The sequence below is a fragment of the Amblyomma mixtum genome, chromosome 10, assembly GCF_055824585.1.
Source record: "Amblyomma mixtum isolate Tamu chromosome 10, ASM5582458v1, whole genome shotgun sequence".
NCBI classification, from domain to species: domain Eukaryota; kingdom Metazoa; phylum Arthropoda; class Arachnida; order Ixodida; family Ixodidae; genus Amblyomma; species Amblyomma mixtum.
Window position 1 is genome coordinate 26,810,578 of NC_143021.1, and position 27,601 is coordinate 26,838,178.

The 27,601-nt window shown below is 45.4% G+C and overlaps 1 protein-coding gene across 1 annotated transcript in view; it reads left to right on the forward strand.

Annotated features, from left to right (window-relative positions):
- The first annotated feature begins 443 nt into the window (after positions 1–443).
- Positions 444–27,601, forward strand: part of LOC149325436 (sodium-coupled monocarboxylate transporter 1-like) — a 65,740-nt gene continuing 38,582 nt past the window's right edge. The window contains exons 1-5 of the mRNA XM_089563026.1: positions 444–483; positions 1,550–1,944; positions 15,334–15,399; positions 17,104–17,155; positions 18,090–18,157. Of these exons, the coding sequence (XP_089419152.1) occupies positions 1,603–1,944; positions 15,334–15,399; positions 17,104–17,155; positions 18,090–18,157 (528 nt within the window). The 5' untranslated portion in view covers positions 444–483; positions 1,550–1,602. The remainder of the gene's footprint in view (positions 484–1,549; positions 1,945–15,333; positions 15,400–17,103; positions 17,156–18,089; positions 18,158–27,601) is intronic.

Consider the following 27,601-nt stretch of genomic DNA (forward strand, 5'->3'; position numbering starts at 1 on the left):
GGGTTATTCCCACCGCTCCTGAGTTAAGGGTTCATGCCATCATACAATAAAGTGGGTGCACTGAATTGTCTGCACTTGCTGTAGTACTTCATGGTTGGCAGGCTTCATTGTTCCAACTAGAAAGGGCACGTGCACTACGATGCCCGAATAAAAAATGAATATGTACTTCCTGCTGCATCACACGCACCGGTCTTATCACTTCTGTCACATCCAGCAGACGCATCCACAACCGCTTCCTACCAGCTGCGACTCAGTCTAGTTTACTGCTATGCGTGGGTGCTTGCATTGCGGCGGCTTGTTTTTTTCACCGTCTGCCTTTGTGCCAACAAAACAGAAAAGACTAAATGCGAAGGTGGTACCCACTGTAAAACGACCTATGGTCGGCCTGCTCTGAACCAAACTAATATCCTTTTATTCCGCATTTTGACGTCAGCTGCACTAAGCGAAGTCAAGGCGAGTTGAAGTGCATTTCACTCGAATGAGGTGAGTTCTACCATGTATATTCCAACATTAATCGTTTTATTGAAATATGACTCTTAATATTACTTGCATCTGCAAGTACGAGCAGGATGTTTGAGAGGTATTGTATGACGATTCAGAATTCTGCCTTACTCCTTTGCAGCATAGCGTCTACGTTTGTGCACGAAACGTCTGGAAAGTTTTTTTTGGGGCCTCTAGCGCACTTTTTTTTAACTCCGTAATGCTGGCTACAATTAAAAATCCCTGCTGGGCCAAACAATATGGTCGTTTCGTGTTTAGGAAATGAAGTGATCTTCTCAACCAAGAAATAGAGATGGGCGTTGAGAAGGTGTACGGCATCACTAGCAAGTGCTGTCTTGGGCTTTCACTTCTTTTTTTTCTGATGATGTAGAGTGCTTTACTAAACGACACTATACCTAATATTTCGATGCGGTAACTTCGGATGATAAGCTAAAAAATTGATATAGTATGAATGTGTTTGTTAAAAGAATTAGGCTCTTAATCTCTAAGCGTGCTCGATACGGCGTGCGTAAATTCATAAAGTTCTTGCATTTGTGTTATTTTGTCATGAAATGAGGGCTTTAAGCAATACGAAAACTTTTGAGGTTTCTCTGGACAGTACAGCGCATTGCGTATCTGAATATGTACGCACACTGTGGGCCACATGAATATTCAGAGACGCTAATGATGTTTCTCACAAGGAGAGCTATAAACATGATTTAATGAAGCAGAAAGTTTGTCTCCCATTTCCACGCTTATAATACTTAGCGACAGCAAGATCCACAACACAAGAGGGTAGTACGCGCCCAGATATGTAGTTGCACCAGTCCTACTATTCCGCTCGGAAAAAATGAAGCATTGTTTTAAAGTGAGACGAATTCAGCTACTTTCTTCTTTCGATAACATCTTCAATCTAACACTTCCATGAACCACGATTCCTGATAAAACTGTCGTAATTCGCGTATGTTACTGGGCACTTAAACTTTTGCACTGGCAAAAAAAGCACAGGCCTTTCAGGCATATGGTGGCAAACTATACATATTTGCTTTTTCATTTTATTTGTCCTTAGTGTGAACAACAAGGACACCCCTAGGAGCACAACTGTCCTGAAAGTCGTCAAGAATGGTCCGGGTGCTCGAGTATGCTTTGTTTGCCATCCTGGTTGCTGCGAACCTTTCTCTCGGCTTGTACTTCTCCTTCCGGCGGAATAACGTCAGTGCCGGAAGTAGGGACACAGCAGAGGAAGTGTTTCTCGCTGGCCGGATGCTGAAGACACTCCCCCTGGCGGCGTCCTCCGTGGCGTCGCTCTTCTCGTCGACCGGACTCGTGGGCTTTCCAGCGCACTACTACGCCTATGGCTGGCACCTGTCCTGGGGATACCTCACCTCTTTCGTGCTGATTCCTGTGACCACATATGTATTCGTGCCAGTGCTGTACCGCTTGGGCATCACATCGATATTCGAAGTGAGTACAGCGGCACAAGGTGCCGTGCAGTCACCCGCCGCTGTCGTCTGTGTGTGTGAGTGCAACCTAGAGTATGGCCCCGACGTGCTCTATAATACGTGATTAAAAAAAAATACACGCCCCTCCCTTTGAAACACATTCTTAATCTAACCCTTCGGTGAACAAAAAGCGACTCAGTACAGAATCATCGCAGAACGGTGTTCTGCAAGCGCTAGTTTAAAAATCCTCTCGGAACCGTCATATACGCACTATAATTTGGTTTTTAGAAGGGTGAAGTTTCCGCGCGTAATGTACTATTGGGCAGGTACTGAAAGTTGTAGTTGTTGAACGCTACGTGGCATCAAGTGCACTGTGCCCCCTTGATGCTGGAACCGTAGCTTCTTAAAGAGGCAGACATAAGTTAGTTGCAATAAACAACACATCTTTCAATTCTATACGCGTGTAAAATAGTTTTCCAAAGTCCTTAGTGGTCTGCTCGTTTTCTTGCTCTTCCTAAACTGTATCGTTGACAATCTTTTTGTTCTTGATAAATATTATGAAGACGACTGGGTACCTTACAACGTTGTTAATGTTATCCAGTTCCAAATTACAATGAACAGTCAGCTGCTGAAAGCAATACCATGACGTGAGGAGTGGAAAATGGCAAAATGACAACCGCCCTGAAGAAAGGTCCCCTGAAATAAGTAATGCATTGTAAATATGTCGCTCTTTCGATTGATAATAATTTATCGAGGACAGAACATATCAGTTAACATTGTCAGATCTAACGCTTTCCTAGATGGTTTTATCTCAGGCAGCCATTGTTATCTGCAGCACAAGCTGTATGATCTCGTTCATAGAACATCCTAATTCGTCCAGCACTTGAATAAGCTGTACTAATTTGGAACCCGTTTACCGCACCAACAAATTTGGGCGCATCCAACCAAAAGCAGCAACATTTATTTTCAAGAATCGTAGCCTACTGTCTGACAGTGAATTACTTCGGTAAAATTGCTTTCCGTCTGTAACTTGTATAAATTGCCTATTGAGAATGAATTTCTGTTTGCGCTCGATAACAGGAGATTACAACATTCACACATCTGGAGTTTTCCCATTCTGGTTAGGCTATCTTCGACTGAAAATTTTATGCGAAGCATACTAAAATAGCCTAACCCAGCTCCTCGAGCGCGGCGGTGTCGTTACCACTGACCTTTCGTGACCTCCATGTCATACCACTTGATGCGTGACGTCACAGCAGATGAAAAACGGGGGCCCAACTCGCGCCGTCGCGCGAGGCGTCGTGACCAAGGATGACCACGTGGTACGTTACGTCACATCAGATGAGAAACGGGGGCCCAGCTCGCGCCGTCGCGCGAGGCGTCGCGACCAAGGAGGACCACGTGATGCGTGACATAACGACATAGGAGAAACGGGGCCCCAGCTCGCGCCGTCGCGCGACGCGTCGCGACCAATGTGTTTCCTGCTTCTGCCGCTAGGTGCGCTGTAGTGAACACGTGATGCTGGAGCGGCGGTATACAAGGGGGTGCGCCTGCCTCTGCTAGGCGTACACGGGATAGAGATGCCTCCTGGAGACAGGGCTGCTCGTTGGAATGAGAAGCAAAAGTTGCGGCGTGCTACAGAGACTGATGAAGAGCGTGAAGAACGTCTAGCCAAGCGGCTTGCTCGATATGCAACTCGGCGACAATATGCTTCGCATCTGACTAGGCTTAACCTAAGCTAAGCCTCAGCCATTTTTTTAATGCTCCTATTTCCGGCTTAATGCAGTAGAATGAAATAACCTTTGTAACGATGGAGTTGAACAAAAGTCGATATCATCATTTAAAGAGCTCATAAATTTATTTGTTCGTACCCTTTCGCCTTCATATATGCGTATGCAAGCGCGTGTGCTCACCCTGTTATGATCCTGGGGAAGGCCACAGCACTCATGTACGAATAAAGTAGGTATGAAGTACGGACATTCACGGACGAGGAACTAAACTATTTCTCTGCAGAACAGCACTGAAAAAGAAAAAGGTAAAATTTGTCCATTTTCAAGAATTAAGTGAGAGTATTTTTAGCGCAGATTGTCAGAGGTGTGCAGCGTGGAATATGGAAATTGCATGCACATAAAACGCTCAGCCGGAAACCGGTGGTATAGGGAAGAGACAGAATGTAGGCACAACAAAGCGGCCGGTATAACCAAATGTGACCTAGAGCAATCCAGTCAGGCACTTTAGAAATTTGTTTCAAACACATGCCCGTGGCTTGCGCTGAACAAGAAAAAATTCAGGAGGGCACTTTGTCGACCTAAAGTGCGTTGAGGCGTAAGCCTTAAGCGCGGTGTTGCTGCTTGTGTCACTGATGCGTTGTTAAGATGTTAAGCTTCGCCTCTAAAAGTGAAACGCGACGGCGTCTTGCCACGCTGCCAGGGAGTCCACAGAACGCCATCGCCCGTTCGGTTCTACCCTTTGCTCGTCGGTAAATTGGTTTTTCAGGAAAGGAAATGTATCTGTCTCGCATATCTGGCTGGATACCTAAACCTCGACGTAACAGGAAGGGAGGAAGACGGGAGTGAACGAAGGCATTGCATTCACTAGACGCGCCTTTGTTCGTTACAAACCATCGAGTAGGCATGGCGGAGTGGTAGCGTGCTCGTCTCGCACTCCGGAGACCGGGGTTCGATTCCCCAACTCGACAAATTTCCTACTCTGTTTTATTTATTTATCTGGCCTTACTAGAAGGGTTAATTAGGCTAATTGGGTAATTAAGCAATGATCTAAACTCATTCCCACTTACTTGGAGCATCACTATACGATCCCTTTAATTGGGTGCATGGTTACTATAGCCAAAGTACAATTGGCCGCGTCTGAAATTTGCGCACTGTGACGTCAAGACCGTTTCGACCAATTGAAAAGCGTGACATTTCTGTCAACAACTACTGCTTACAACGATGAGGCATTAAAGGCTTACGCCTTAATATTTGGCAGCGATTGCGAGCACAATTTGCCTGACAAGAAATTCACCCCGTCGGATGCTGATGACGCTTAGGAGCCGTATGGAAACTATGGGCCAGTACTCTAAGGAGTTCTTGATGACAGAAAAAGCAGCGCTTTTCGTTACACCGCTAACGTATCCTCTAGAGCTTGGTTCTGACGCAAGAGGAAAGGCTTCTGCCAGTCAGAAATTTCTCAAATCGCTGACTCGTCGAGCGCTTGAAGTCAAAGTATTTTATTTTGGACAAATAAACATTGAAGAATGTGGCGACCGGTAATAACATCCCGCCATTATTTGCCCGTTAGAGGTGCAGTACTGCCAAGCGCGTCGCTTTTTACATGTCACGTCCTGCACATCTGCAGGACGACGTATTCGATCTATTCATTAGGGACGACCTGTTCCTATCTGTAGTTATAGACAAGGTTGTGGTATGTTATTGAAAGAAAAAAAAGTTATTTCTGCTCTGCCTTGCCAGGCAGTATTCTTCTACACGGTATAGCATGCATGTTCCCTTATATTTGAAAGCTTTTTCAGTGACTTGCGTTGCTCGACAGCCCCGAAATAAATTTTATTGCACGTACTCTCCCCCAGCGAAATTTCGGTTATAGTAGCAACTTAATTTGTACAGCACCTACGCAAGCTGTACGATGTGGACCGTTCACGTACTACTCGCGACAAAAAAGTGAAGGTAACTTACTTCCGTCTATCTTCCGCCGTTTTTTTCTCCCTTGTGGTTTACCTCTAATGTTCTGTCCAAATAGTTGAATGCCCAAGACGCCAAGACAAAACATGCGGGGCTAGGCTTTCAGTGCTCCATAATATTTGAAAACAATATGATTCACTCTGAAGCAAACAAGTCGCTATAGAGAACAGAAGCGCTAATATAGTAGTAAGAATTGCAGTTTGTTCTGGAACGCAAAATATATGCATTGAAGCCCACATATGCGCACTGAGAAAATCAGGAGAAAGTAAAGAAGAAAAGAGATGTAAGAGAACAGGAGCACTTGCCCTAGTGACGAAAGTACGAAATTTCGCTCGCATGCGCGCGTCTGTACCTTCGGCTCACAGAAAGCACAGAGCTGCTTTAGATGGGATGCTCCTCTACCAGATGATCAATATGTGTTAGCACCACTGCTTTCTGATCAAAAAGTGGGCAGCAGGCGCAACCTCATCAGGAGATTGCCAAGTGAAGCTAATGTTTCAAGGTGGAACATGTGAACATATGTCAGTGAAAGCGCATGTGGCAATGAAAGCAGCGTCAGGGAGACAATCCTTGATATTTTTAGCCGAAAAATACCGATAGTATTTAAAAAACGCACATGGTAAACAGAACCAACTGTCCTGCTCTTTTTGCGTCATTTTTTGTCGGATATCACTGATGGATGTCTGCCCTTGCAAGCATGTCTTTGTGATCATTACCATTGAAAACGAATTGATGAGCCTCATCTTAACTGCCTCGTTTTGTCGCGTTTCAATGCATATTTTAGATTTTTTGTGATCTATTGAAGAAGTGTCTTCTGACGGGCTACTTCAGCCATTCGTTCATTTTCAAACAGCGCCTAACATCGATAACAGATTAAGGAAGGCACACACGCGAAGCTCAATGCTCTCAACTTTTATTCGAAGAATTGCGTGCACTCCCTGTTAATGCTCGATAACCACCACACGAGCTAACCAAATCAGGGGGTATGATCTGGAGATAATACAGTTCACTACTCTATATCGTACAGGCTCCACAAGGAACACGTATGCTCCAGATGATAAGGGCAGATCAAGATTATGAACACTGTCTAATCTTTTCAGGTAGGATGCTTTTGCTGAACCATTTACTACGGAAGACAAGGCAAAAAATAAAGATTGATTTCAGGTGCTACAGTTGGCGTGATAGCGTGACTTCGAAATAATTGTATACCAGAGGATGACATTGCACAATATCAAAAGCAGAGAAGAGAGGGAAAGCACGTTAAACATGCTAAAAGGGGGATAGGAGAAAGGGTCCGCACAGGTAACATTGGTATAAAACAAGGTTGCTACAATACATTATAACTAAGCTGAAAAAGGTAAAATAGAATGAGCGCGAAGGATGGAAACAAATAAGAAGCGTAAAGGTTACGGCAGAGATGCACGTCACCAAAACTGATGGCAGGAAGGGTGGCCTTCTTAAAAACAGCTATTCATTATCTGAAATTGCAAGGGATGGTGCGCTGACACGTTTATCACATTCTTGGGGATTAGAAAGACTAATTATTTCAATTTAAGTTTTGCTGCTTGCCGTAGTGAGGAATTTTGTGCTTTCCTGTCGCGGGTGACTGTCAGATTTCTGGCATTCATTGCGGTGTATAATTTACTTGCCGTTTGAATTGGTGAACAGATTGTGTTCACAATCATTCTTCCTCTCATTGTAGTATCGGTCAGTTTGGCCGATGTACATCCTTCCACCGGATACCGAATCCTGATAGGTGATTTCCGTAGCGCATTCTATATATTTCAGGATGTGGTTTGAAGTGCATCCTTGTTGTCTTTCATGGCTGTTTATCACTGGCCACACTCTAGCGAGCTTACATGGCGCCGAAACATGAGTTGACTCCGTCCATCGACTCTCTTCACAGTGTGTGACACGTGGTGTACGTACAACATGGCACATACCGATTTTCGCTCTTCGTGCTTTCGTGGCGCTTCACATTCTTCATCCTTTGTAAAAGGCTGTCGAAAACAACAGCAGTTAGTTGCCATGGATAGCCTCACACGTACTCTCTCTGTCTGGAGGTATATACATAATTTCTGTTAATTATTGCATGTGTTTATGAAAGAAGAATGGCAGACAAAGTGAATGATAATTCCTCTAAGAGTGTGTTCCAGGGAAAAAAATATCATGGAACGTTGCAGATTCTGTAAATTATATATCCTCCACCCTTCTTTCGAAAGCCGCCGCGGTGGCTCAGTAGTTACGGTGCTCGACTGCTGACCCGCAAGACGCGCGTTCGATCCCGGCCGCGGCGGCTAAATTTCTATGGAGGTGAAATTCTAGAGGCCCGTGTACTGTGCGATGTTAGTGCACGTTTAAGAACCCCAGGTAGACGAAATTTCTGGAGCCCTTCACTACGGCGCCTCTCATATCCTCAGTCGCTTTGCGACGTTAAACCTCATAAACTAAACTACGCTTATTATTTTCGTACTTCCTTGGATTCTTTCTTCACACTTTCCGTTTGTGGTTCGAATATTTCGACATTTTTAAAGTATGCACGAAAACAAACCTTACAAACAGAAGCGTTACTTGTTGCTAATTCTGTGGCACACCATGAGTTGATCTTTATCGCTCGGAACATCAATGCTCATAGCTCATGATAGCCCGCCTCTCAAGGAAAGTTCTGTAAAAAAGCAATCGCGCGCATCAAAAATTTGTTTTCAGCAAAGCTGCAATGCAGAAAAAAATGCCCAGGTAAACAATCGTTGCTTTCCGGGTGCCGGGCGTGAACACTCGGACCGCTATCAACTGCTCCGCGTGACCGCTCGGGAGGGTATGACATGCGGTTGTAGTATAACTTTTCATGCAGTCTTGTCATCCTCTGAGTACAAGCTACAGTGACGTAAAGCTCAGCAGACAATGTGTCACGTTTAGTTCTACACAACTTCCTCATGAACTATAAATTAAAGTTGAATAAACTCTCGGGGTGAACAACCTGTAGAGAAAGCCTGTTCCCCGGATAAGTCTGCTTCTCAACGCGAAATGAAAAAGTCCGCGTTTGTACCCCTATTGTGGCGACTGATTTGATTGTTCTAACTGAACCTTGTTTTCGTCATCCGGTGCATAACGTCCAGACCCTTGCAAGTTACCCCGTTGCAAGGCGCATTCATTGAAAATATTTGGTCAGAAACATTAAAAACAAACATTGTTCTTATCCATTTTACTTTTGTGGCAACCAGCCCGAGAAACGCTCTTCACTTGGCGTGTTTTCGTTCAATCCTACAACGCCTTAGACTTCATATGGCAATCTTTCATTTACAGAGCGATAAGCCGAGCACATAAGAGGAAATGAACTAAAGCATTTACAACGTTCGGCGGTTTAGTAACGGCAGCGAAGCATTAGATAAACAAAATCAATCTGACTGCTTTATCATCTGCTCTAACATTTGTCGATGCTTAGAAGCCTTTACCCCGCCGCGGTGGCTGAGCGGTTACGGCGCTCGGCTGCTGACCCGAAATACAGGGGTTCGATCGCGAATTTCGATGAAGGCGAAATTCTGGTTTGGTTTGGTTTATGGGGTTTAACGTCCCAAAGCGACTAAGGCTATGAGAGACGCCGTAGTGGAGGGCACCGGAAATTTCGACCACCTGGGGTTCTTTAACGTGCACTGACATCGCACAGTACACGGGCCTCCAGAATTTCTCCTCCAAAGAAATTCTAGCCGCCGCGGCCGGGATCGAACCCGCGTCTTTTGGGTCAGCAGCCGAGCACCATAACCGCTGAGCCACCGCGGCGGCGGTGAAGGCGAAATTCTAGAGGCCTGTGTACTGTGCGATGTCAGTGCACGTTAAAGAACCCCAGGTGGTCGAAATTTCCGGAGCCCTCCACTACGGCGTCTCTCATAGCCTGAGTCGCTTTGGGACGTTAAACCCCAATAAACCAAACCGAACCAAACTTAGAAGCCTTTGTACAGGCTGCCAGTGTCAACAGTGCTGTCGGAGTGATAACAAACGTGTTGTAACTAAAACGGCCGTCGAACTGTGACGTGTGTAGGCTTTCGTGCCGTCTACGGGATACATAAAAAGTGCCGCATAGAAAAGAGAAATGAGTTCATACAGTTCTCGTTGACAACCGCCCATGAGTCACCTGGGGCGGATGGACATAAAATCCCTGAGCACATAATCTGTTGGGTCTAGCAGACCCTTAATGCAGCATGAAGGTGAGATCTCTTGATATAACCGTACTCCAGTATAGATATGTCAAATTACGTATTGAAGAAAAAAGTTTCATTTCATATACGCGTTCGATATATGTGGTTGGATGACCACGTGTTCCCAGATTTTAAGCTTAAGGCTCCTAAGTTTCTTCTTAGATTTTGTACCCAGACCTAGAAGGTGAAGATGTTCTCCTTCCTCCTCAAAGCCACCACGGTGGCGCAGTGGTTGACCCGAAAGGCGCGGGTTCGATCCCGGCCGCGGCGGCCGAATTTCGATGGAGGCGAAATTCTAGAGGCCCGTGTACTGTGCGATGTCAGTGCACGTTAGAGAACCCCAGGTGGTCGAAATTTCCGGAGCCCTTAACTATGCCGTGCCTCATAGCTTGAGTAGTTTTGGGACGTTAAACCACATAAACCAAACCAATCCAAACAAAGCCTCATACGTATTGTCATGTTCAAGCGAATACTTGATCGGCAGAACAGCTAGTGCCTGTAGCGTGTTTAAAGTGCCGGCAAAAAAAAAAAAACTGTACAGGCATCTGTACTCAATGTTATAACAATCCCGTCACGTTCAGATTCGTCACTGATACGCATTCTATATGATTCTTTGATTTCAACAATAATTCCTCCTTAGTGCGGGTCAAACCGAACGCTGAAACATTGTAGCACCCGCTGACACATTTTATTACTTGTTTGTGACATCTTATAAAACACGAGATCTCTTGCTGTCATAATGAGTCTGTGGTAAGGCAGATAATTTGTCAGCCAATACGCGCTGGTATCCGGCATGCTTACTTCATGTTGCATGGATTCTGAAGCGCTGAGGTTTAGGGCGGAAAAAAGCACCACTGTATTTCAGCGAACCCTTGAAATGCTTGAAGCAAAATATATCGTACAATTACTACGCCAATGTGAGCTTTTTTGCGAAGTAAGCACCGTAAGCCACAAAAGCTTTCAGCCCCAAAGCCTTCTGCGTGCAGCTGCATGGCGTCCCTGTCATGCACGTTTTCCGACAAGCAGGTGCGTGTAAAAGTGGTAAAGGAAAACTCTCCTGCCGTTAGGCAGGTTCTGGGAATGGACTAACGCGACTATTTTCTGGGACGCACGTGCTGCCCTGCTCCGTCGACGCCTTTGGACCTTGAGTTTATCTGGGGCGTTCTCTGTTGAGAGCAGCTCATTCAATGCTTTTTTTTCTAGACGGTTGACTATGCGGTCGGTCTTCCTGCAGGTGGGCTGCGCGTTTAGCCAAGAAACTTAACCAAAAATGTAACACTATATTAAGCCACTTTTGCATGTGCTTCAAACGTAGAAAATATAGTACCCAAGTTTTCCACACGATTGACAGCTCCATCAGATTTCTTTTTCGTGTGAAATTTTAAAGTTTGAGCACTTACATTTCGGTACACCTTAGAGTGTCACTAAAAGGAGACACTAAATTAATCCACATCGAAAAGGTATTGTACTGATATGCGTCATAGGCGATGGTCCACTTCGACCTCTAACAGAGATTTCATAAACCCGGTACCAAAAAAAATCTGCCTAAGGGCAGGACGAATTTCCGCCGCTGCGTCCTGTTTTCTTCATTCTTCACATGGCGCGATTAGTGGATTTGCTTTAGTTTAAAGCTGTTTCAACCATCATGTGCCTCCGGAAGGGCGTGAAGACACCGTGGCGAATTCCGTGCGAGGAGACTGAAACCTCGGACGATAAGCTCTCACGGGTAGGCGTGCACTGAGTTGAAAACAGCGCGATTTGAAACTGGGACGAAGAAAGCACAGAAAGACTAGCGCTGGCGCTGACTTTCCGCTGAAGTTTATTGCTCCTACCGCGGAAATAAGCATATACGACAGCGCTCGAAAGTCAGTGCTCACTCTTGTGCGTCTTCCTTTGTCCCAGTTTCAGATAGAGTTGTGTTCTACTCAGTGGATTAGCAACTCGGCGAACTTCTCTTTTAGCCATACTTGCATGTTTTGTTCTTATATGTTGGGTTGTGGGCACAACGAGCTGTGTTCTCAGGCGTCCCGGTAAATCCATGCGCTGTGGACTCCGAGCGGTCATGAAATGGAAAATATCCGTGTTTCGTAGCGTGCGTGAAGTTGCGAAGTTTGCACAAATCGTTCGTTAGCAGACGACCTTTCTCAAACACATATGATATCTGGGTGAATCGTCTAGCAACCGGCTTATCGGATACTTGGGGCCAGGTCTCATAGCCTGCCTGAGCGAAGCCTTCAACTCAGATGAACGGCGCCGTATGGTCGCAAGGTCTGACTAGGTTCTTGTGAGGTTCCATTGCAGTTCCAGGTCAACTCCTCGCTGCTTGAAGGCGAAGTCATGGCTTCCCGCCATACAGAAGTCAAGGCTCTGCTGGATGTCGCCGGCTGGGTAGCCTACTACTTCTATGACACCATTTTTCACGGCATCGTGAGCCATATCGATCAAAACGTGTCAGCGAAGACCGCGTAGTGTCAGGTGGTGGCAGATGTTTTAGCTTTAGTTTAGATGTTAGTTACGGTTTAGTGCATTTCAGAAGTTCTTCCCGCTAATTTTATTCGAAAATGTCAAGCAAGTATTGCATCAGCTCAAAGAAAGGAACTTAAACAAAGATCCTGGAAATCGGGATGCTCTAAGTGCATTTACTATAAAGTATTTTTTTTTGCAAGCTGCCAAAATACGATTATTTTGATTCACCTATGAATGCAGATGATTCCGCATCTTAATGGTAACGTTGAGTCGCATCTGTTGTGTGAAAGTGTAGATTCACGGTGCTATTCGCTTTTTGTTTCAAGAGCAGAGTTATGTATACAGTGCAAAAAAAAAATATGCTGCTTAAGTCCTCGAAGCGCAATTCGCTACTTTATTGTTATCTACGTTTTTTATACTAAACTATTAGTATTAAGGCAGTTGGGACCGCTTTTAGGCAGTGATGATAAGCTTTACGGCCGATGTCGCTTCGATTGAAGAGCTCGCGTTTTCTGGCATAACTAGTCGTAGTGATAACGGACTAAGTTTCTCCACATGTTTGAGATTCTTGGTCCTTTCTCACACACATCGAAGACAGAGGCAGGTCGAATTCAGCCTAACGTACCCGACAGACCAATCTAAAATTTAAACTGGGGGTGTCTAAAAAACAATGAAAATAGGGGCCGGTTTTCGGTACGGGAAACAGACAGAGTATCCACGTAACTGATTGTTTTTTTCCTGCCTCTTGTGATCAAACAGGCTTTGCTTTTTGTTGTTGAACTCCATGTTAATATGTCAGCAAAAAAAAAACAAAATTTTGGAAAATGTATGTCTCCAAAACAGGATTCCCACATGTCATGCTACAGAGCATTTACTTCAGAGCAAAGATTTCGCTTCTGCCGTGAACGTTTTTTTTTACGGGAAAAAAAATTCTTTTCTACTGAAAGATAGATCTTTCCGATCGGTCTTCCGATCGAACCGTCGAGTCAAATAAATGTTTCCTTCAACGAAGCGTATACTTCGATATATATATGCACGCACGCACGCACGCACGCGCACACACACACACACACACACGCACACACACACACATATTGCAATGTGGGGACTCGCACAGTTAGTGTGGACGGCCACAGTCCTTGTTCCAGCAGTGCTGCTCAGCAGGCCGGCGTTCGCAAGCGCGCACCCAAGCTTCGTCACCTTCTTCTGTCTTCTTCCTCTCCTTCGTCGGCGCTAGCCGCTGGGGCAGCAATCCCCAACTCTCTTTCTTACAATATATATATATATTTTTTTTTCTGTGCAGCTAATTGATCAATACAAGTTATTGTTCAGTAATTGAAAAACAACAGGATTTAATTCCCGATGTTCCGACTGGAGGACCAGCCTCTCCCGCCGAAACATCATGAATTAAGTCCTGTGATGTTTTCAATTCCTGGTGACATGTGTGTGCTTGCGTGCGTGCGCGCGCGCGCGTGTGTGTGTGTGCGTAGCAAAAAAGGGCAGGGAAATGAGGGGCTCGTTATGCATATGAGAGAAGCCAACAACCACAGAAATCAAATACCATAGGGGATTTTGAACTTTGTGGTGCTTATGAATGAAGATTATTAGGAAATATTTTAGCTTTTTTTAAAGAGACACTCAGCAGAAATTAAAATTGGCTTGTATCGACAGAATACCAGCTCCTGATTGCAAAAACGCCACTCATACTGACGAGAAATCTCTTTTAACTTAGAAAAGAGCAAGAACCAAAATACAGGTATCGCCGCCACTGGCCAAACTCGCAAGTACAAGCGTGATGACGTCATAGGACAAAACAGTGTTGCTAGAACCAATAGTTATAGCAACACCGGGACACGATAACCACGAATCACTGAGGCGCAGCCAATGCATGCGCAAATCTCCTTGACGTCGCCAGATGGCGCCACGTACCCGGCAGCTAGGCGCGCGCCTGAAGCATGGGGACCAATCAGCGCCTGCTCCCCGGCGGTAGGCGGGCTCCCGGTATTCCGCTAACAGTAACAAGGTACACGGTATGCTAAATTTGTCTATTTGCGAGAACTTCGTTGACGACTTCGAGAACGGGAGCCATCATAACGATGGCAAAACGCTGGTGCAAACGTAAACGAAGCGACGGTAACGATGGCCGCAATAGCCGACGGATGCCTTCAACGTGCGGCCGGCGGTAGCTTTCTTTTCGGCTGCTGGTAGGCCGCACTGCTGGCCGCCAGAAATAACGGAGTCTGCGTTACGTCATGTGTACGTCATGTTTCACGGCACTTAGTCCTGTGTCGTCAAAGAGAGTTCCAAGTTTGAATCAAAGCGGCGGGACAAACTTTTTAAACTTCAAATCCAAATTTCTTAGAAATAAATGCATCTTTCACTGCCAGCCAAGTGGAAGCAAAGCCAGAAATGCCGAACTATGGGATTTTGCTTTAAAAAAAATATCAATAGAGCTCTCCTCACTGTCCCATTAAAAATCACTGATTAGTTGGTAGAGCTCCGGACGCGTAATCCGGAGGTCGTCGGTTCGGTTCCCACCGATGGCATGTGCTTTTTCTTCTGCTTCTCTAATCAGTTAATGTTGAGAAAGATAAACTATTGACTAATAATCTTCATCGATGAACACCAGAATACAAAAACGAATCCCCTATTCCCCTTTGCTTCGGGGGCTGTTGGCTTCTCTTATAACGCTACTGTCATGAGGTAGTGGGGAAAGGAATCTTTTCCGCCTCCTTTTTATTATATGTCCCCCACCTCTTCCGAATACCTGCGTCCATGTTAAGGGATCACATTTTGATGTGTCATCGATTATTTTTTTAATTTGTCATTGTTTTTCTACGCCTTCTTCAACCCCACATTGCTTGCACTGGTGCCTTACGCTATTCCAGTACCTCAAGCGCGCTTTAGAAGCAACGTGTTTTGAATTTTGTAGTACACTGGAAAAAAGGCTGGTCCTCCAGCCGAAACGCCGTGAATTAAATTATGTTATGTTTTTTTTGAAATTCTGGTGATTTTTCTTATTTATATGTATAAAGTTTATCCCTCTTTTCGCAGTACATCCGGCTGCGTTTCAACGCCAACATTTCCTTGACAGCATGCGTTATCTACCTTTTCCTCACGGTAAGTTAGTAAAAAAAAAACAGAGTAAATTCGTGTCTTCTCAGCACTACCTCAATTCGATAGCTTTAACATAGCGTACCTACAATCTTAAGAGACAGCGGGACTGGTGTGCATCAAAGACGGCGAAAATAAGGATGTAAAGGAATTACGCCAAAGATCTCAACAATAAAAATCAGGGGATGTGCTGCCACACTTTAGAAGGTTTGTAATGATTAGGAGATGTGCGAGATCTGTCTAGTGATCGGCCCAACAGAATAACTAGCCTCTCGCAGGGCATTCGCTGCGATATGAGCACATTTAAACGCGACTTCAAGCATTTTTAATATCCACTGCCGTTTTATTGCCCATTGAATGAGAGAAAATGCCGGTTTCATGCACATCGGTAGCAAAATGGCGGAGTGACATCACTGGGAAGGTTATGGCAAGTTTATCAATATTCATAGCATAAAAGTGATCAGCTGAGAGCTAGAAGAGATGCAAAAACATTTTGTTATTGAATGGCAATTAAATAAATTTTTGTGCCCGATTTAGATATGCCACGCGAAGGGAATGAATTTCTGTCATCGCTTCCAGTAGAAGAACGGAATTAACTTACTGTTTAAGGTGCAAAACATTTGCTGGAAGCTGCAACCAAAAGCCGTACTGCTTGTAAACAGTCGTGACTGTGGATATAACAGAGCTGTCTCAGCAACACTGAGAGCACGCAGTAGTGCTCTCGACCATACAAAAACACATCGGGGTAAGAGAAAGGCAGAGGGATTTGTACGGATTAGTAACTTGATTCAGGCTCGAAAATAGCAGGTACTGCGTGCGTTTTTTTGGTGCCGAAGGGATATTATGCGGGGCAAACTACGGAAGCTCCAAGATACGATGCCTGGTGGTTTTACCCCACATGCACGTCCTAATATTCACGCTTCAAGCGGAATGTTTCGGGGGAATGACGGCATCGCCGAAAAGTACCCACCTCCCCGACCACGTAAATATCTCATTTTACTTCCCAGTCTGGAGGCTGCCAACAGACATCAGAGACAGCACATACAGACGTGTGAGGCGTCACAATGCAGCTGGAGGCTGTTCTAAAATAAGATTTACAGCATTGCAGAGGTCAGGCGAGTTCTATTCTCAGTCACAGACTATATCTAAAGAAAAACACATTGAACAGAGCTGAAGCTACTTCTTTACAAAAAGAAGAAAAGTTGATCCGTTCTAAACAGACTTCGCAAGAACTCCTGTGTATTTCGTAGCGTACCAATGTCACTGAGTGAAGCAATGGCCACACCAGCATCCTTTCAAACGAGAAGGGGCTTACGGGGGGTGTATTTATGATGAAATGCATGGAAAACGCTTAACCTAGGATTGCGACCAAAGCTTTATTTTTGGGATTTCCTGGTGTTAAGACAGGCCAATGGTAGGAAAAGAAATGATGGAGGATCGTTGGTCGGATATGCATCTTCGAAAATTTTGAATGCTTTTAAGATTGCGCATCACCTCTCCCTTCCCTCTGCTTTCAATATTTTATTTGTCAGTTAACAAAAACCACCATAATCATCACAATAGTTCTCCTGCATCAAGCTGCACATAGTCTCTCAACCAATATTCTATGCATACACTTAATGGCCTTTGAAAAAAGGCGAAATCAGGCCAAATGTCGCAGAAGACAAGAACAATTACTGAACTGTTTTTCTGGTTTCTTCCTTCTTCCAGCAAAGTGTGGGCGCCATCTCCATTTTCGCAGCATCACTCACTCTTGTCACAGGTACTGTCAGTTTCATTCTTTAGCAATGGCTTCTGTCAATATCAGAGCCCTAGATTACATGTGGACTACTTATGACAGTAATATTGAATTGGATTTGAAGTAGAAACTTATCATTATTATTATTATTATTGTCACTATAATTCTTTATTGCTATGAAATGTATTAAACTGCATTGCTGTTCAGGTGATTTAACTATACGTATGGCCATAAATGAAAGTATAAATACCTCATTAGAAACACGAAAAATGTTATCGTTTCACTAATGGAACTCACAACTTAGCAGATAGAATTTCTGACGAAGTTTCTCTATTAAGGTTTCTTCGGCAGATGCGAAGAAAACGAACTGCCCGTGCACTCGCTTTCTTTTATGTAGGTGTTTTTTGCTAGATTTTGTCCTTGATTTGTCTTAGAACTCGAAAAAAATAGAACCATGAATCAATATGCTTTTTTTCGGGCGCTGTTCACGCCTAAAAGAGACTTCGCTGTGAATTACGACATTCCTGCCCGTCAGGCGCGTTACGCCAAAATAGAAGCCATCTCTTTCCCTTTCGTTTTCCGCAACACTTCAGCGCAACGGGCATTATTGTCAGACACTCAGCTTTACTTCATACTTCGCAGTACGCAGTCGGCATGTAAACGACAATAAAGCTAATGACCAGAGTTTTCTCAGAATACATTAGTCACCTGCGAATTAATTTGGCCAGACCGCAATTCTCTTTTCACGCTTAACAGTAAGAGGTCTTCCTTAAGGCCTCGCGAGGGCTGTTAAGAGACTTGCACTGTATGGTTATTTTCTGGTTGAATGCACTCTAGGTGCCATCCTAAAAGCAAATTACTCTTCATAGTCCACAGAGAAGATTCACGAGAGATGGGGAAGCGTGGTGTTTGTACAGGTTATATGTCTTCCTTATGCCGAGATCTCCTGGCTTTTCAGCTTTCAAAGCTCCGCTTTTCTGGTGCAACGTGTTTATCGGACTCTCGGGAACTCTCTACACCGCACTGGTAAGTGTTTCTCGCAAACCAAATACTAACGTTGCATAACTCCTGAGAGATATGGCGAGGCTTATTTTATGCGCACATGTGCACCGATTAAGTCAGACGTGTTACTCTTTTGAGGCCACAGTAGCGAAGATATGTACGAACAGACCATTTTGCGATGAAGGAACCTGAACGTCTGAATACACGTTTTTGACGAATTCAGTCTCATATCGCCGTGGCTCCGGCAAAAATGTATTAGCCCCTATCTTCACTCAAACTGCGAGCTAACTTGGTCAAGTTTAAGAATAGCAGAGATAATGGGCTGAAAGCATGACGTTCAACGTCTCATCTTGATGCGAACACGCTTGTAACCAAATGAGCTTTTCGAAACGAAGAAAATGGCATTGCACCACACTGCGCAAGTTGAGTACAACCTACGTTGCATACGCGGCGCGAAACACGATTACGAGAGCAACCGGACCAAGAGGTATGGGTGGCATACCTGTCACTGTCATTTAGACTATCTCTTCTCGGTGTGTTTCGCGCCGGGCATGATTCATCTCCCACTATCCTGAATAGGGCTTTTGGTGAAGCCTTGTGTCAGCGCTGCTTCAGCGCATCGGTGAGCCCCTCAGGAATTCCGCAGTAATAGCCGTCGCACGCACGAAATGCATGTCCAATGACGGCAGTGAGATCGCTTTGTTGCTATGCGCTGCTGCTAATCACTGATGTATCGTTTAATTACATATTCAAGAAAACTTTGCGCAGAATGACACAAGACGGAGAAAGAAACACGTACACACACGCGAGCGCGCAGGAGTATCGTTTCCGAAAATACAGTTGCAAGTTTGCGCTCGTGTGTGTGCACGTGTTATCCTTCCGTCTTGTGTTTTTCTGCGCAAAGTTTTCTTGGTTTGGTTTGGTTTATGGGGTTTAACGTCCCAAAGCGACTAAGGCTATGAGAGACGCCGTAGTGGAGGGCTCCGGAAATTTCGACCACCTGGGGTTCTTTAACGTGCACTGACATCGCTCAGTACACGGGCCTCTAGAATTTCTCCTCCAAAGAAATTCAAACGCCACGGCCGGGACGAGCCCTTGACTATGTCGCTACACCAACTGGCCCAACGTTCTGCTCTACTATCGTTTAGTTACTTTGCAGAAGCCGGTGTTGGAACTAACGAAGTGGAAATAATGCAACTCGACGGTCACTTTAAAGCTCCCAGGGCACATGCTCAACGTGCCCCAATGGAATTTATTAAAATGTAGGCTCTATATACATGAACCTAATTTCACAGAATCGCATTGAGACTGTTTCCTTCACGGACAAGTTTCCGGCCCTCTTGATGCAACGATGCGTTTTGTTCTGGAATTGCTAATCTGGCCTGAATACTGAATGCTTGGAAGATGAGGTGCTGCATTTGGCAATTATTAAAAACACATCATAAGACGGGTGTACTGGTGTACTGTAGGTAGCTATGGCATAAAACCTATTTCCAAACTTGCGTTCATTTCAGAAGGGAGTATGTTAGCACTTAACAAAAAACTTGTCCTTGCGTGTAACGCTACTAACCAGCTAACCTTTTTGCGCTGTAAATAAAAGTCTAGACAGCACACATGGCTTAAGAGAAACATATTGCTGCGCATGTCTGCAGCACAATTCTCTACTTCTATTTAGCGCTCCAATTCCGATGAATGATTTGAAATGTAATCAGCAGTAGGCACTTTCTTTATGCTTGTTCGAATCACGATTGTTAAAGTGGTCGATAACACATCTTTAATCGCACTGACGCGGTGTGTTGGTAGAGGTTCAGCTTGCTGCCTCTTACAAGTTAGCACTTGCGGTTAAAGTGTTCACTCCGCGGACAAATGGCCATTCTTTCTTACCTGATCAGCTCCAAGTTTGAAGTGATCATTTTTTTCGCTTTCTTTTCGTTCCGTCTGTAATGGATCGAAGTTACATCATCTGTTTTATATGTAAAACAAAAAGCGAACATCACACTATTGGTCCCAAAGTTCCGCATGACTAGGGCCTTTCCCATTTTCGCAGGGTTTGCAGTGAACATTGCGGTTTTTTTAAGTAATTGGAGATTTTTTGATGAGTATTACGCTGATTAAATCTATTATTGCCACCTCTCTTCAAAAGCCGCATCAGTTACCATTCCAGAGAAGAGGAAATGGGGCGCGATACTGCGATGCGTGATAAAGCGAAAAACCTAACATGATGTAGCCTCCAAGGCCACCTGTATGTTGTATAGAAATCAAGCTATGCAGCGTTACCAAGTATGCAGGGCACAGCTGCGCGCCGCTTGCTCTTGGCCGACGGCGACGGTCAGGCATCTGCGCAGCTGTAGCGGCCGACTGAACACACCTGGGGACAGGTTGCAAAGTTTCACCTGTAGAATTTACCGTACGTTTTTGAAAGGCTCATAAATACCCGGTCTTGAGTGTTTCGCAGAAGATACGCAACAAGTTCTTAATATCGCCATGAAGCTAAGCGTGCTTTCTTTGTTTCAACCAGCGAACGTTTTTTGTAACAAATGGCATGCGCTTTTCTTGCGTGGAATCAGCTGCAACCAAGATTAGTACTTGTGAATTGACAGGTGTTCATCTGGGTTCTCTTCGACACGCTGCTGTGCTTTATTTATTTCGGAATGAGTGTTCCACGCAGTCAAGATGAGTTATCTACTTAGGTTGGAACCATATGGCTGAATTATTCAGTAATGATCTGTCACCTGCACAACTAATTGTGCGACGTTTAATATTGGCGCAAAATTGAATCATTGAAAGTGTCATCGTCATCTGCCATTGATGACTTGAACTCTAAAGTGCTAAAAAAATACTAAAAATGTGGTTAGTGTCATTTTGTGCCATCTTTTTCAACAGTCATTATCATCAATCGTGCTTCCGCAAGACTGGAAAATTGGTAAGACCGTTCCAGTCCCCAAGAAAGGTTCATCGTTTTCATGTAAAAACTACCACCCTATTTCTCTTACGAGCATCTGTTCAAAATTAATGGAACATGTTATTTATTCTCACATCGTTAAATTTTTAGTTTCCGTCAAGTTTTTTCTTCCTATCCAACACGGCTTCCTAAAAGGACTTTCCTGTGACACCCAACTAGCCCTTTTTATTAATGATCTTAGCTCTCATCTTGACTTAAACATTCCCGTTGACACGCTCTTCCTTGACTTTGAAAAAGCTTTGGATAAGGTACCCCACAAAAGACTACTACTAAAACTTTCACGTCTTAACCTTAGCCACTTGGTGTTAAAATGGCTACAAAATTTTTTGACCAACAGAGAGCAATTTGTCTACGCTAACAAATCATCGTCACCTCTTTCCCCCGTTACTTCAGGTGTAACACAAGACACAGTGCTTGGACCCTTGCTTTTTCTAATCTACATTAACGATCTTCCCACTAACGTCAACTCGAACATCCGATTATTTGCCGACGATTGTGTAATCTACCGCCCTATTACCAGCAGAACTGATTCTGACACCCTCCAAACTGATCTAACCCAAATCAAAACTTGGTGCAAGCATTGGCTAATGTCCCTTAATATTGATAAAACATGTATGATTTCTTTTCATCGCAGGCAATCCCATATTCCCTCAAAATATGTTATTTTCGGTTCTGAAGTATCATCTGTTCTTTCCTGTAAGTATCTTGGCATCACCTTAACTCATACCCTAACATGGTCTTCGCATATCACGAACATCGCTAATGACGCTAACCGCACCCTTGGCTTCCTACGTCGAAATCTTCGTTTTGCTACCCCTTTTATCAAATTATTAGCTTATAAAACATTCGTCCGACCTAAACTAGAATTCGCATCAGCAGTATGGGATCCTCATCAATCTAACCTTTCTATAATCCTTGAAAAAGTTGGGGACCGCCAGGGGGCGTCGAGGAGTACGGACGCGTTCACGTCGGCTCCTGCGAAATCAGTGATTTCATGGCGGATTTTTTCCTACGTTGACCGTAAATGTCTTTTAAACCTGTTTCCTAAGGTGCAAGCAACCTGAGGATACCACATTTGTGCCTGTAAGTGCATCTTTAAAGACTGTATCGTCATTCCAAGTTCGCCAGCGCTACACGCCACGATAGGCCTACTTCCGAGAAGGCGGCGACCGGCGAGCTCCCGCCACCGCCGACCACGCCCGGCTCCACGATGACGATGGAAGTGACGGTGGTGGGAACCGACATCGACCCCAAAGAAAAAGAAAAAGAGGAATGGATTATGAGACTGAAGAAGCGAGCGGAAAAATTGGAGAACGACGAACGCCACCTAGGACGCCAACATGGTGCCGGAGACGCGGCGGCAGCGAACGCCGCCACTGTTGCGACGACCGACGGCAGCGACACGAGAGCCTACAGAGAGGCGGGACGGAAACTCGCTGAACGTTCAATAGCCTCAGACCTCCCGAGACTTCCAGCGACCGGATGGAAAGTAGTTCTGCGTCCCAAAGAAGGACTAACAATGCTGAAGAGCACCACCGAGATGAGAATTGCGGCGGCCATCAGGGAGAAAGCCGGAATCAAGGATGAGGAGGCACTGAAGGACAGACTAGCTATAAACGTCAAGCAAGGTACGATTACCTACCACTCGCCTAGCTACGAAAACGCGAGGAAGGTGGAGAAAATTGAAACTGTCAAGATCGGAGACAAGGAACGCGGTGTGACCACCTACATGAACGCACCAGAGAGTTGCGGCAGGGGAGTCATACATGGCATCGATGAGGAATACACACACAAGTATGTACTAGAAGGACTGAACATTAACGGATTCAACCCTTCAGTCATAGATGCACGAAGAATGGGGAAGACCAAATCTTTCCTAATCACATTCGAAGAAGAGAAAGTACCACGCAGAGTAGTCTTGAGCGGAATCACTTTCAAATGCTTTCTATACAAGAAACGCTATGAGGTCTGTTACAAGTGCGGAGGACTTGGCCACCGCTCGGACGTCTGCGACAGTGAGGTGACCAAGTGCCGCGGCTGTGGCATGACATCGCCCCCCGAGGGGCACCAATGTACACCGCAGTGCCAACTATGCGGCAAAGAACACTACACCGGGGACAAGAGGTGCAAAAATCTCTTTCGCACCCCTTATATTGTCAAGAAACGCCAATGGGAAGCCAAACAGGAGGCTGAAGAAGCGAAGCAAGAAGACGGAAGGAACAGCCGCTCCCGTAATAGATCCGGCAGCAGAACGAGGTTTCGGTCAGAGTCCTTCCCCCGGCTACAAACCGGACAGCAACAGCCACGCAAGGAGCAAGCTGCAAAGGTGAGCTGGCCAACTAAAGTTTCCCAGGACTCCGAGACAGTTAAAGAATTAAAAGAACTTATTAAACAGCAGGCAGATCAGATTAAGACTTTAACTGATTATATTAAGAAGCAAGAAGAGCGGATCAAAATGCTAGAAACGACAGCTAAACAACCCGAGGAAAACAAACCGCAACAGGAAAAGGCAATGGCGCCTATGCAAGTGGAGCAGGATAAAGAGGTAGAGACAGCGAAGGTTGAAAAACCCCCTTCAAAAAAGAAACGTACCAAAGAGTCGGATCTTGAGACCAAATTCGAACAACTAAACGACAAACAACAACAGGATATGAAACTACTGAACGGAACACTAATGCAATTCATGAAACAAGTCACAGAAACGATCAGAGTAGAATTTGCAAAGCGAGACGCTGCTCTCACGGCGGAATTTGAGAAAAGGGACCAATGGATATACGCGGAATTCCAAGCAACCAAAAATGCCTTGGCCAAAGAACAATAATACTATCTGGCAGTGGAACTGTAGGGGCTTTCTGCGTAAACGGGCCGTTTTACAATCGTTCCTTGCAAACGGAGACAAACCCGAAATTATAGCTTTACAAGAGTGCGGGAAAAACGCGAAGCTGCCCGGTTACAAGTCGTACCCGGGCCGAGGGGACAACACGCAGGTTGCCACCCTTGTCAAACGCAACGTTACCGCGCTGCAGCACGAGACAGGGCACGTCCAATTAGATCACACTCTAATCGAAATGATACCGCGCAAGCGGAGAGAGAAAAGCCTATTCGTCTTAAACGTATACAGCTCTCCGAAACAGAGAAAGGATTGCGGCTTCGGCAGGCTATTCGCAAAAACGAAACAGATAGCGGGCAAAAACCCTATCGTCATTGTCGGGGACTTTAACGTTCATCATCCCGCATGGGGATACAAATATACGCAAATCAAGGGCAGAGAACTCTGGGATACGCAAATCAAGGGCAGAGAACTCTGGGACAGTATTCTCCACAATGAGCTCATCTTGATCACTGACCCCATCAAACCAACAAGACAGGGCAATAGCGTGAGTAGGGACACTACACCTGACTTAACTCTCACCGGAGGCCAAATCACGGCAAGGTGGTGTAACACGGGGGAGGACCTAGGAAGCGACCACAAAATTATTGAGATCGTGGTAGAAGACGGACCGCCCACACCGAAACCCAAAAAGGTCGCAGCGGTAAATTGGGATCTATTCAGGGCGAACCTTCATACCCGAGACGCAATCAGGGACATAGAATCTTGGGGCACAGACATTCTCGCGGCAGTTAAAGAAGCCACCGAAGAGGTGGAAGCAGACGAAACGCAAGAAGAGGTAGACAGGCGTATGATAGGCCTGTGGCGCAAGAAAAGGGAGCTAGAAGAAAAACTTGCTCAAAACAAGGGGAACAGAAACATACGTAAGCTCCTAGCCAAACAGAATAGAGATATCGAGGAGCACGCGCTGAACTTAACCAGACAAAACTGGGGTAGTATCTGCGAGCAGATGGACCGCAGAATCAGCAAAGCCAACACGTGGAAAATGCTCAGACATCTCTTAGACCCGGACAAGACAAAGTATGAGGCACGACAACAACTACAGAAACTCGTATATAAATACGAAGGCACTAGTGATCAACTAATCTCTGAAGTGAGGGACAAGTACTTGAGGTGCACACCACCCACACCCCTCCCCGAGTACAAGGGCGCAGAGAATACTTTTCTCGATGGGCCCATCACCATCGGAGAGGTTAGGGCGGAGTTGAACATACTCAGAACTAAAACTGCGGCAGGTCCAGACAGAATCAGCAATCGCATGCTGAGGAATTTGGATGATGCATCAATTAGAAACCTAACAGCGTACATGCAGGAATGTTGGGATAAGGGCCGAATCCCACCTTCGTGGAAAGAGGCCAACCTAGTCCTTATTCCAAAACCAGGTAAGAAACTAAGTCTCGAAAACCTGAGGCCCATTTCGCTTACCTCATGTGTAGGTAAGCTAATGGAGCACGTTATTCAAACGAGGCTAAACAGATTCCTAGAAGAACAAAAGCTTTACCCCGACACGATGATCGGATTCAGGACACATCTATCTGCATGCGATGTTATGCTTCAACTTAAAGAACAAGTGCTAGACAACGAAACAGCTGATACCAGAGTAATAGTCGGCCTTGACGTAGCCAAAGCTTTTGACAACGTTGACCACGCAGCCATACTAGAACGCTTAGAAACTCTAAATGTAGGGGGAAAGGTATACAACTACGTGAAGGACTTTCTTTCAAACAGAACAGTTACTATCAGCCTAGGAGGGAAGGAAGAGAAAGGCATAAGGCTGGGCAACAAAGGTACTCCCCAAGGCTCGGTCCTATCACCAACACTCTTCAACATTGCAATGATTGGCTTACCACATAAATTGGCGTGTATAGAAGGGCTCAACCACACAATATACGCGGACGACCTCACCCTCTGGGTTACCAGAGGCAGTGACGCGCACATCGAAGGTACCCTCCAAAGAGCGATCGAGGAAATTGAGTCGTACCTAAAACAAATAGGACTCAAATGTTCTGCCGAGAAATCGGAAGCGCTCTTCCTCGGCCCACAAAAGAGACAAAGAAAGCCCCATGAACATGGGATAACGCTAACGGTAAACGGGGACAAAATACCCTCAGTAGAGATGATTAGAGTACTGGGTCTTAGGATACAGGCAAACGGTAAGAACACCGAAACGATACGAAAACTCGAATCGAGTGTAAGCCAGACGTGTAGGCTACTCAAAAGAATAGCAAATAAACACGCGGGAATGAAGGAGACGAACCTCTTAAGACTAGTTCAATCATTTGTAATCAGCAGAATCACATACGTGGCACCATATCTACGGCTAGCCAAAGCAGAAAAAAACAAGATTGAAATCCTAATTAGGAAAGGCGTCAAAACCGCTCTGGGCCTCCCCCCGTACACATCCACCCAGAAAATTCTGAACATGGGGATTTCGAACACACTAGACGAGCTCATTGAGGCCACCAGAGTAGCGCAACAACAACGACTCCTACGCAGCCATTCGGGGCTAAAAATACTAGAAAAGCTAGGCTTCGAACCTCGAGCGCGGCTCAAACACACGGAGAATATCCCAACAGACATAAGGAACAAAATCAGAATCCCACCACTCCCAAGGAATATGGATCCGGTACACCATGAGGGTAGGCGAAAGGACAGAGCGAAAGCTCTGCAGAAAAAATTAGCCAATAGACAGGACGTGGTTTACCCGGACGCGGCGGAATATGAAGGCAGAAAGGGTTTCGTAGCCCTAGCAACCAGGGAGGGCGGAGACCGAGTCTCGTGCTGCAGCACCCAACAGAGAGATGCAACAGCGGCTGAGGAGGTAGCCATTGCGCTGGCTTTAACTCAACGGAATGTCAGGGTGATTATAACAGATTCCAAATCGGCTATCCGCAACTACAACGCAGGCAGGGTATCTGTCGAAGCAGTCAAAATTCTGAATGCCGGCCCGACACCGGCAGAACTAATTAACCTTGTTTGGACTCCTGCCCACGAGGGCCTCCGGGGAAACGAGACAGCGCACGCATTGGCCCGAGGACTCACACACCGGGACCCCAATGCGGTCTCGTCAAGCAGAGAGCCCCTTCAGACGAGCGAGGAGCTGAACACGTACCAAGATATTCTTAGCCATTACAGATTAGGAAGACAGACATTACCTGGAGCATGCAAGGGCCTTAGCAAAAAGGAAGAGGTCATATGGAGAAAGTTACAGGCGGGAGTTTTTCCGAACCCACTCGCACTAAGCAGATGGCATCCGGCGATCCAAGACCCCAGGTGTAAACATTGTAATGAAATAGCAGACATGATCCTAATGGTGTGGACATGCCCTAGCCACAACAAACCAGAGAGGAATATAGAGTCCTGGGAGGCTTTAATGGCCAGCCAGAAAGAAGAAGAACAAAAAGAAGTTATCCGTCTGGCCCTGGACACCGCTGAATCCCAAGGGATCCCAGCCTGCTGAAAGGGGAGGAAGATGACGGCGGTCAAGACTCGTCTTTTTCGCCCTCTGATTCCTTGACGGGTGCCAATAAAGTTATTTCATCATCATCATTGAAAAAGTTCAAAACCGCGCTATCCGTTTTAGTTATTGTGACTACTCTTACTATACTAGCGTGTC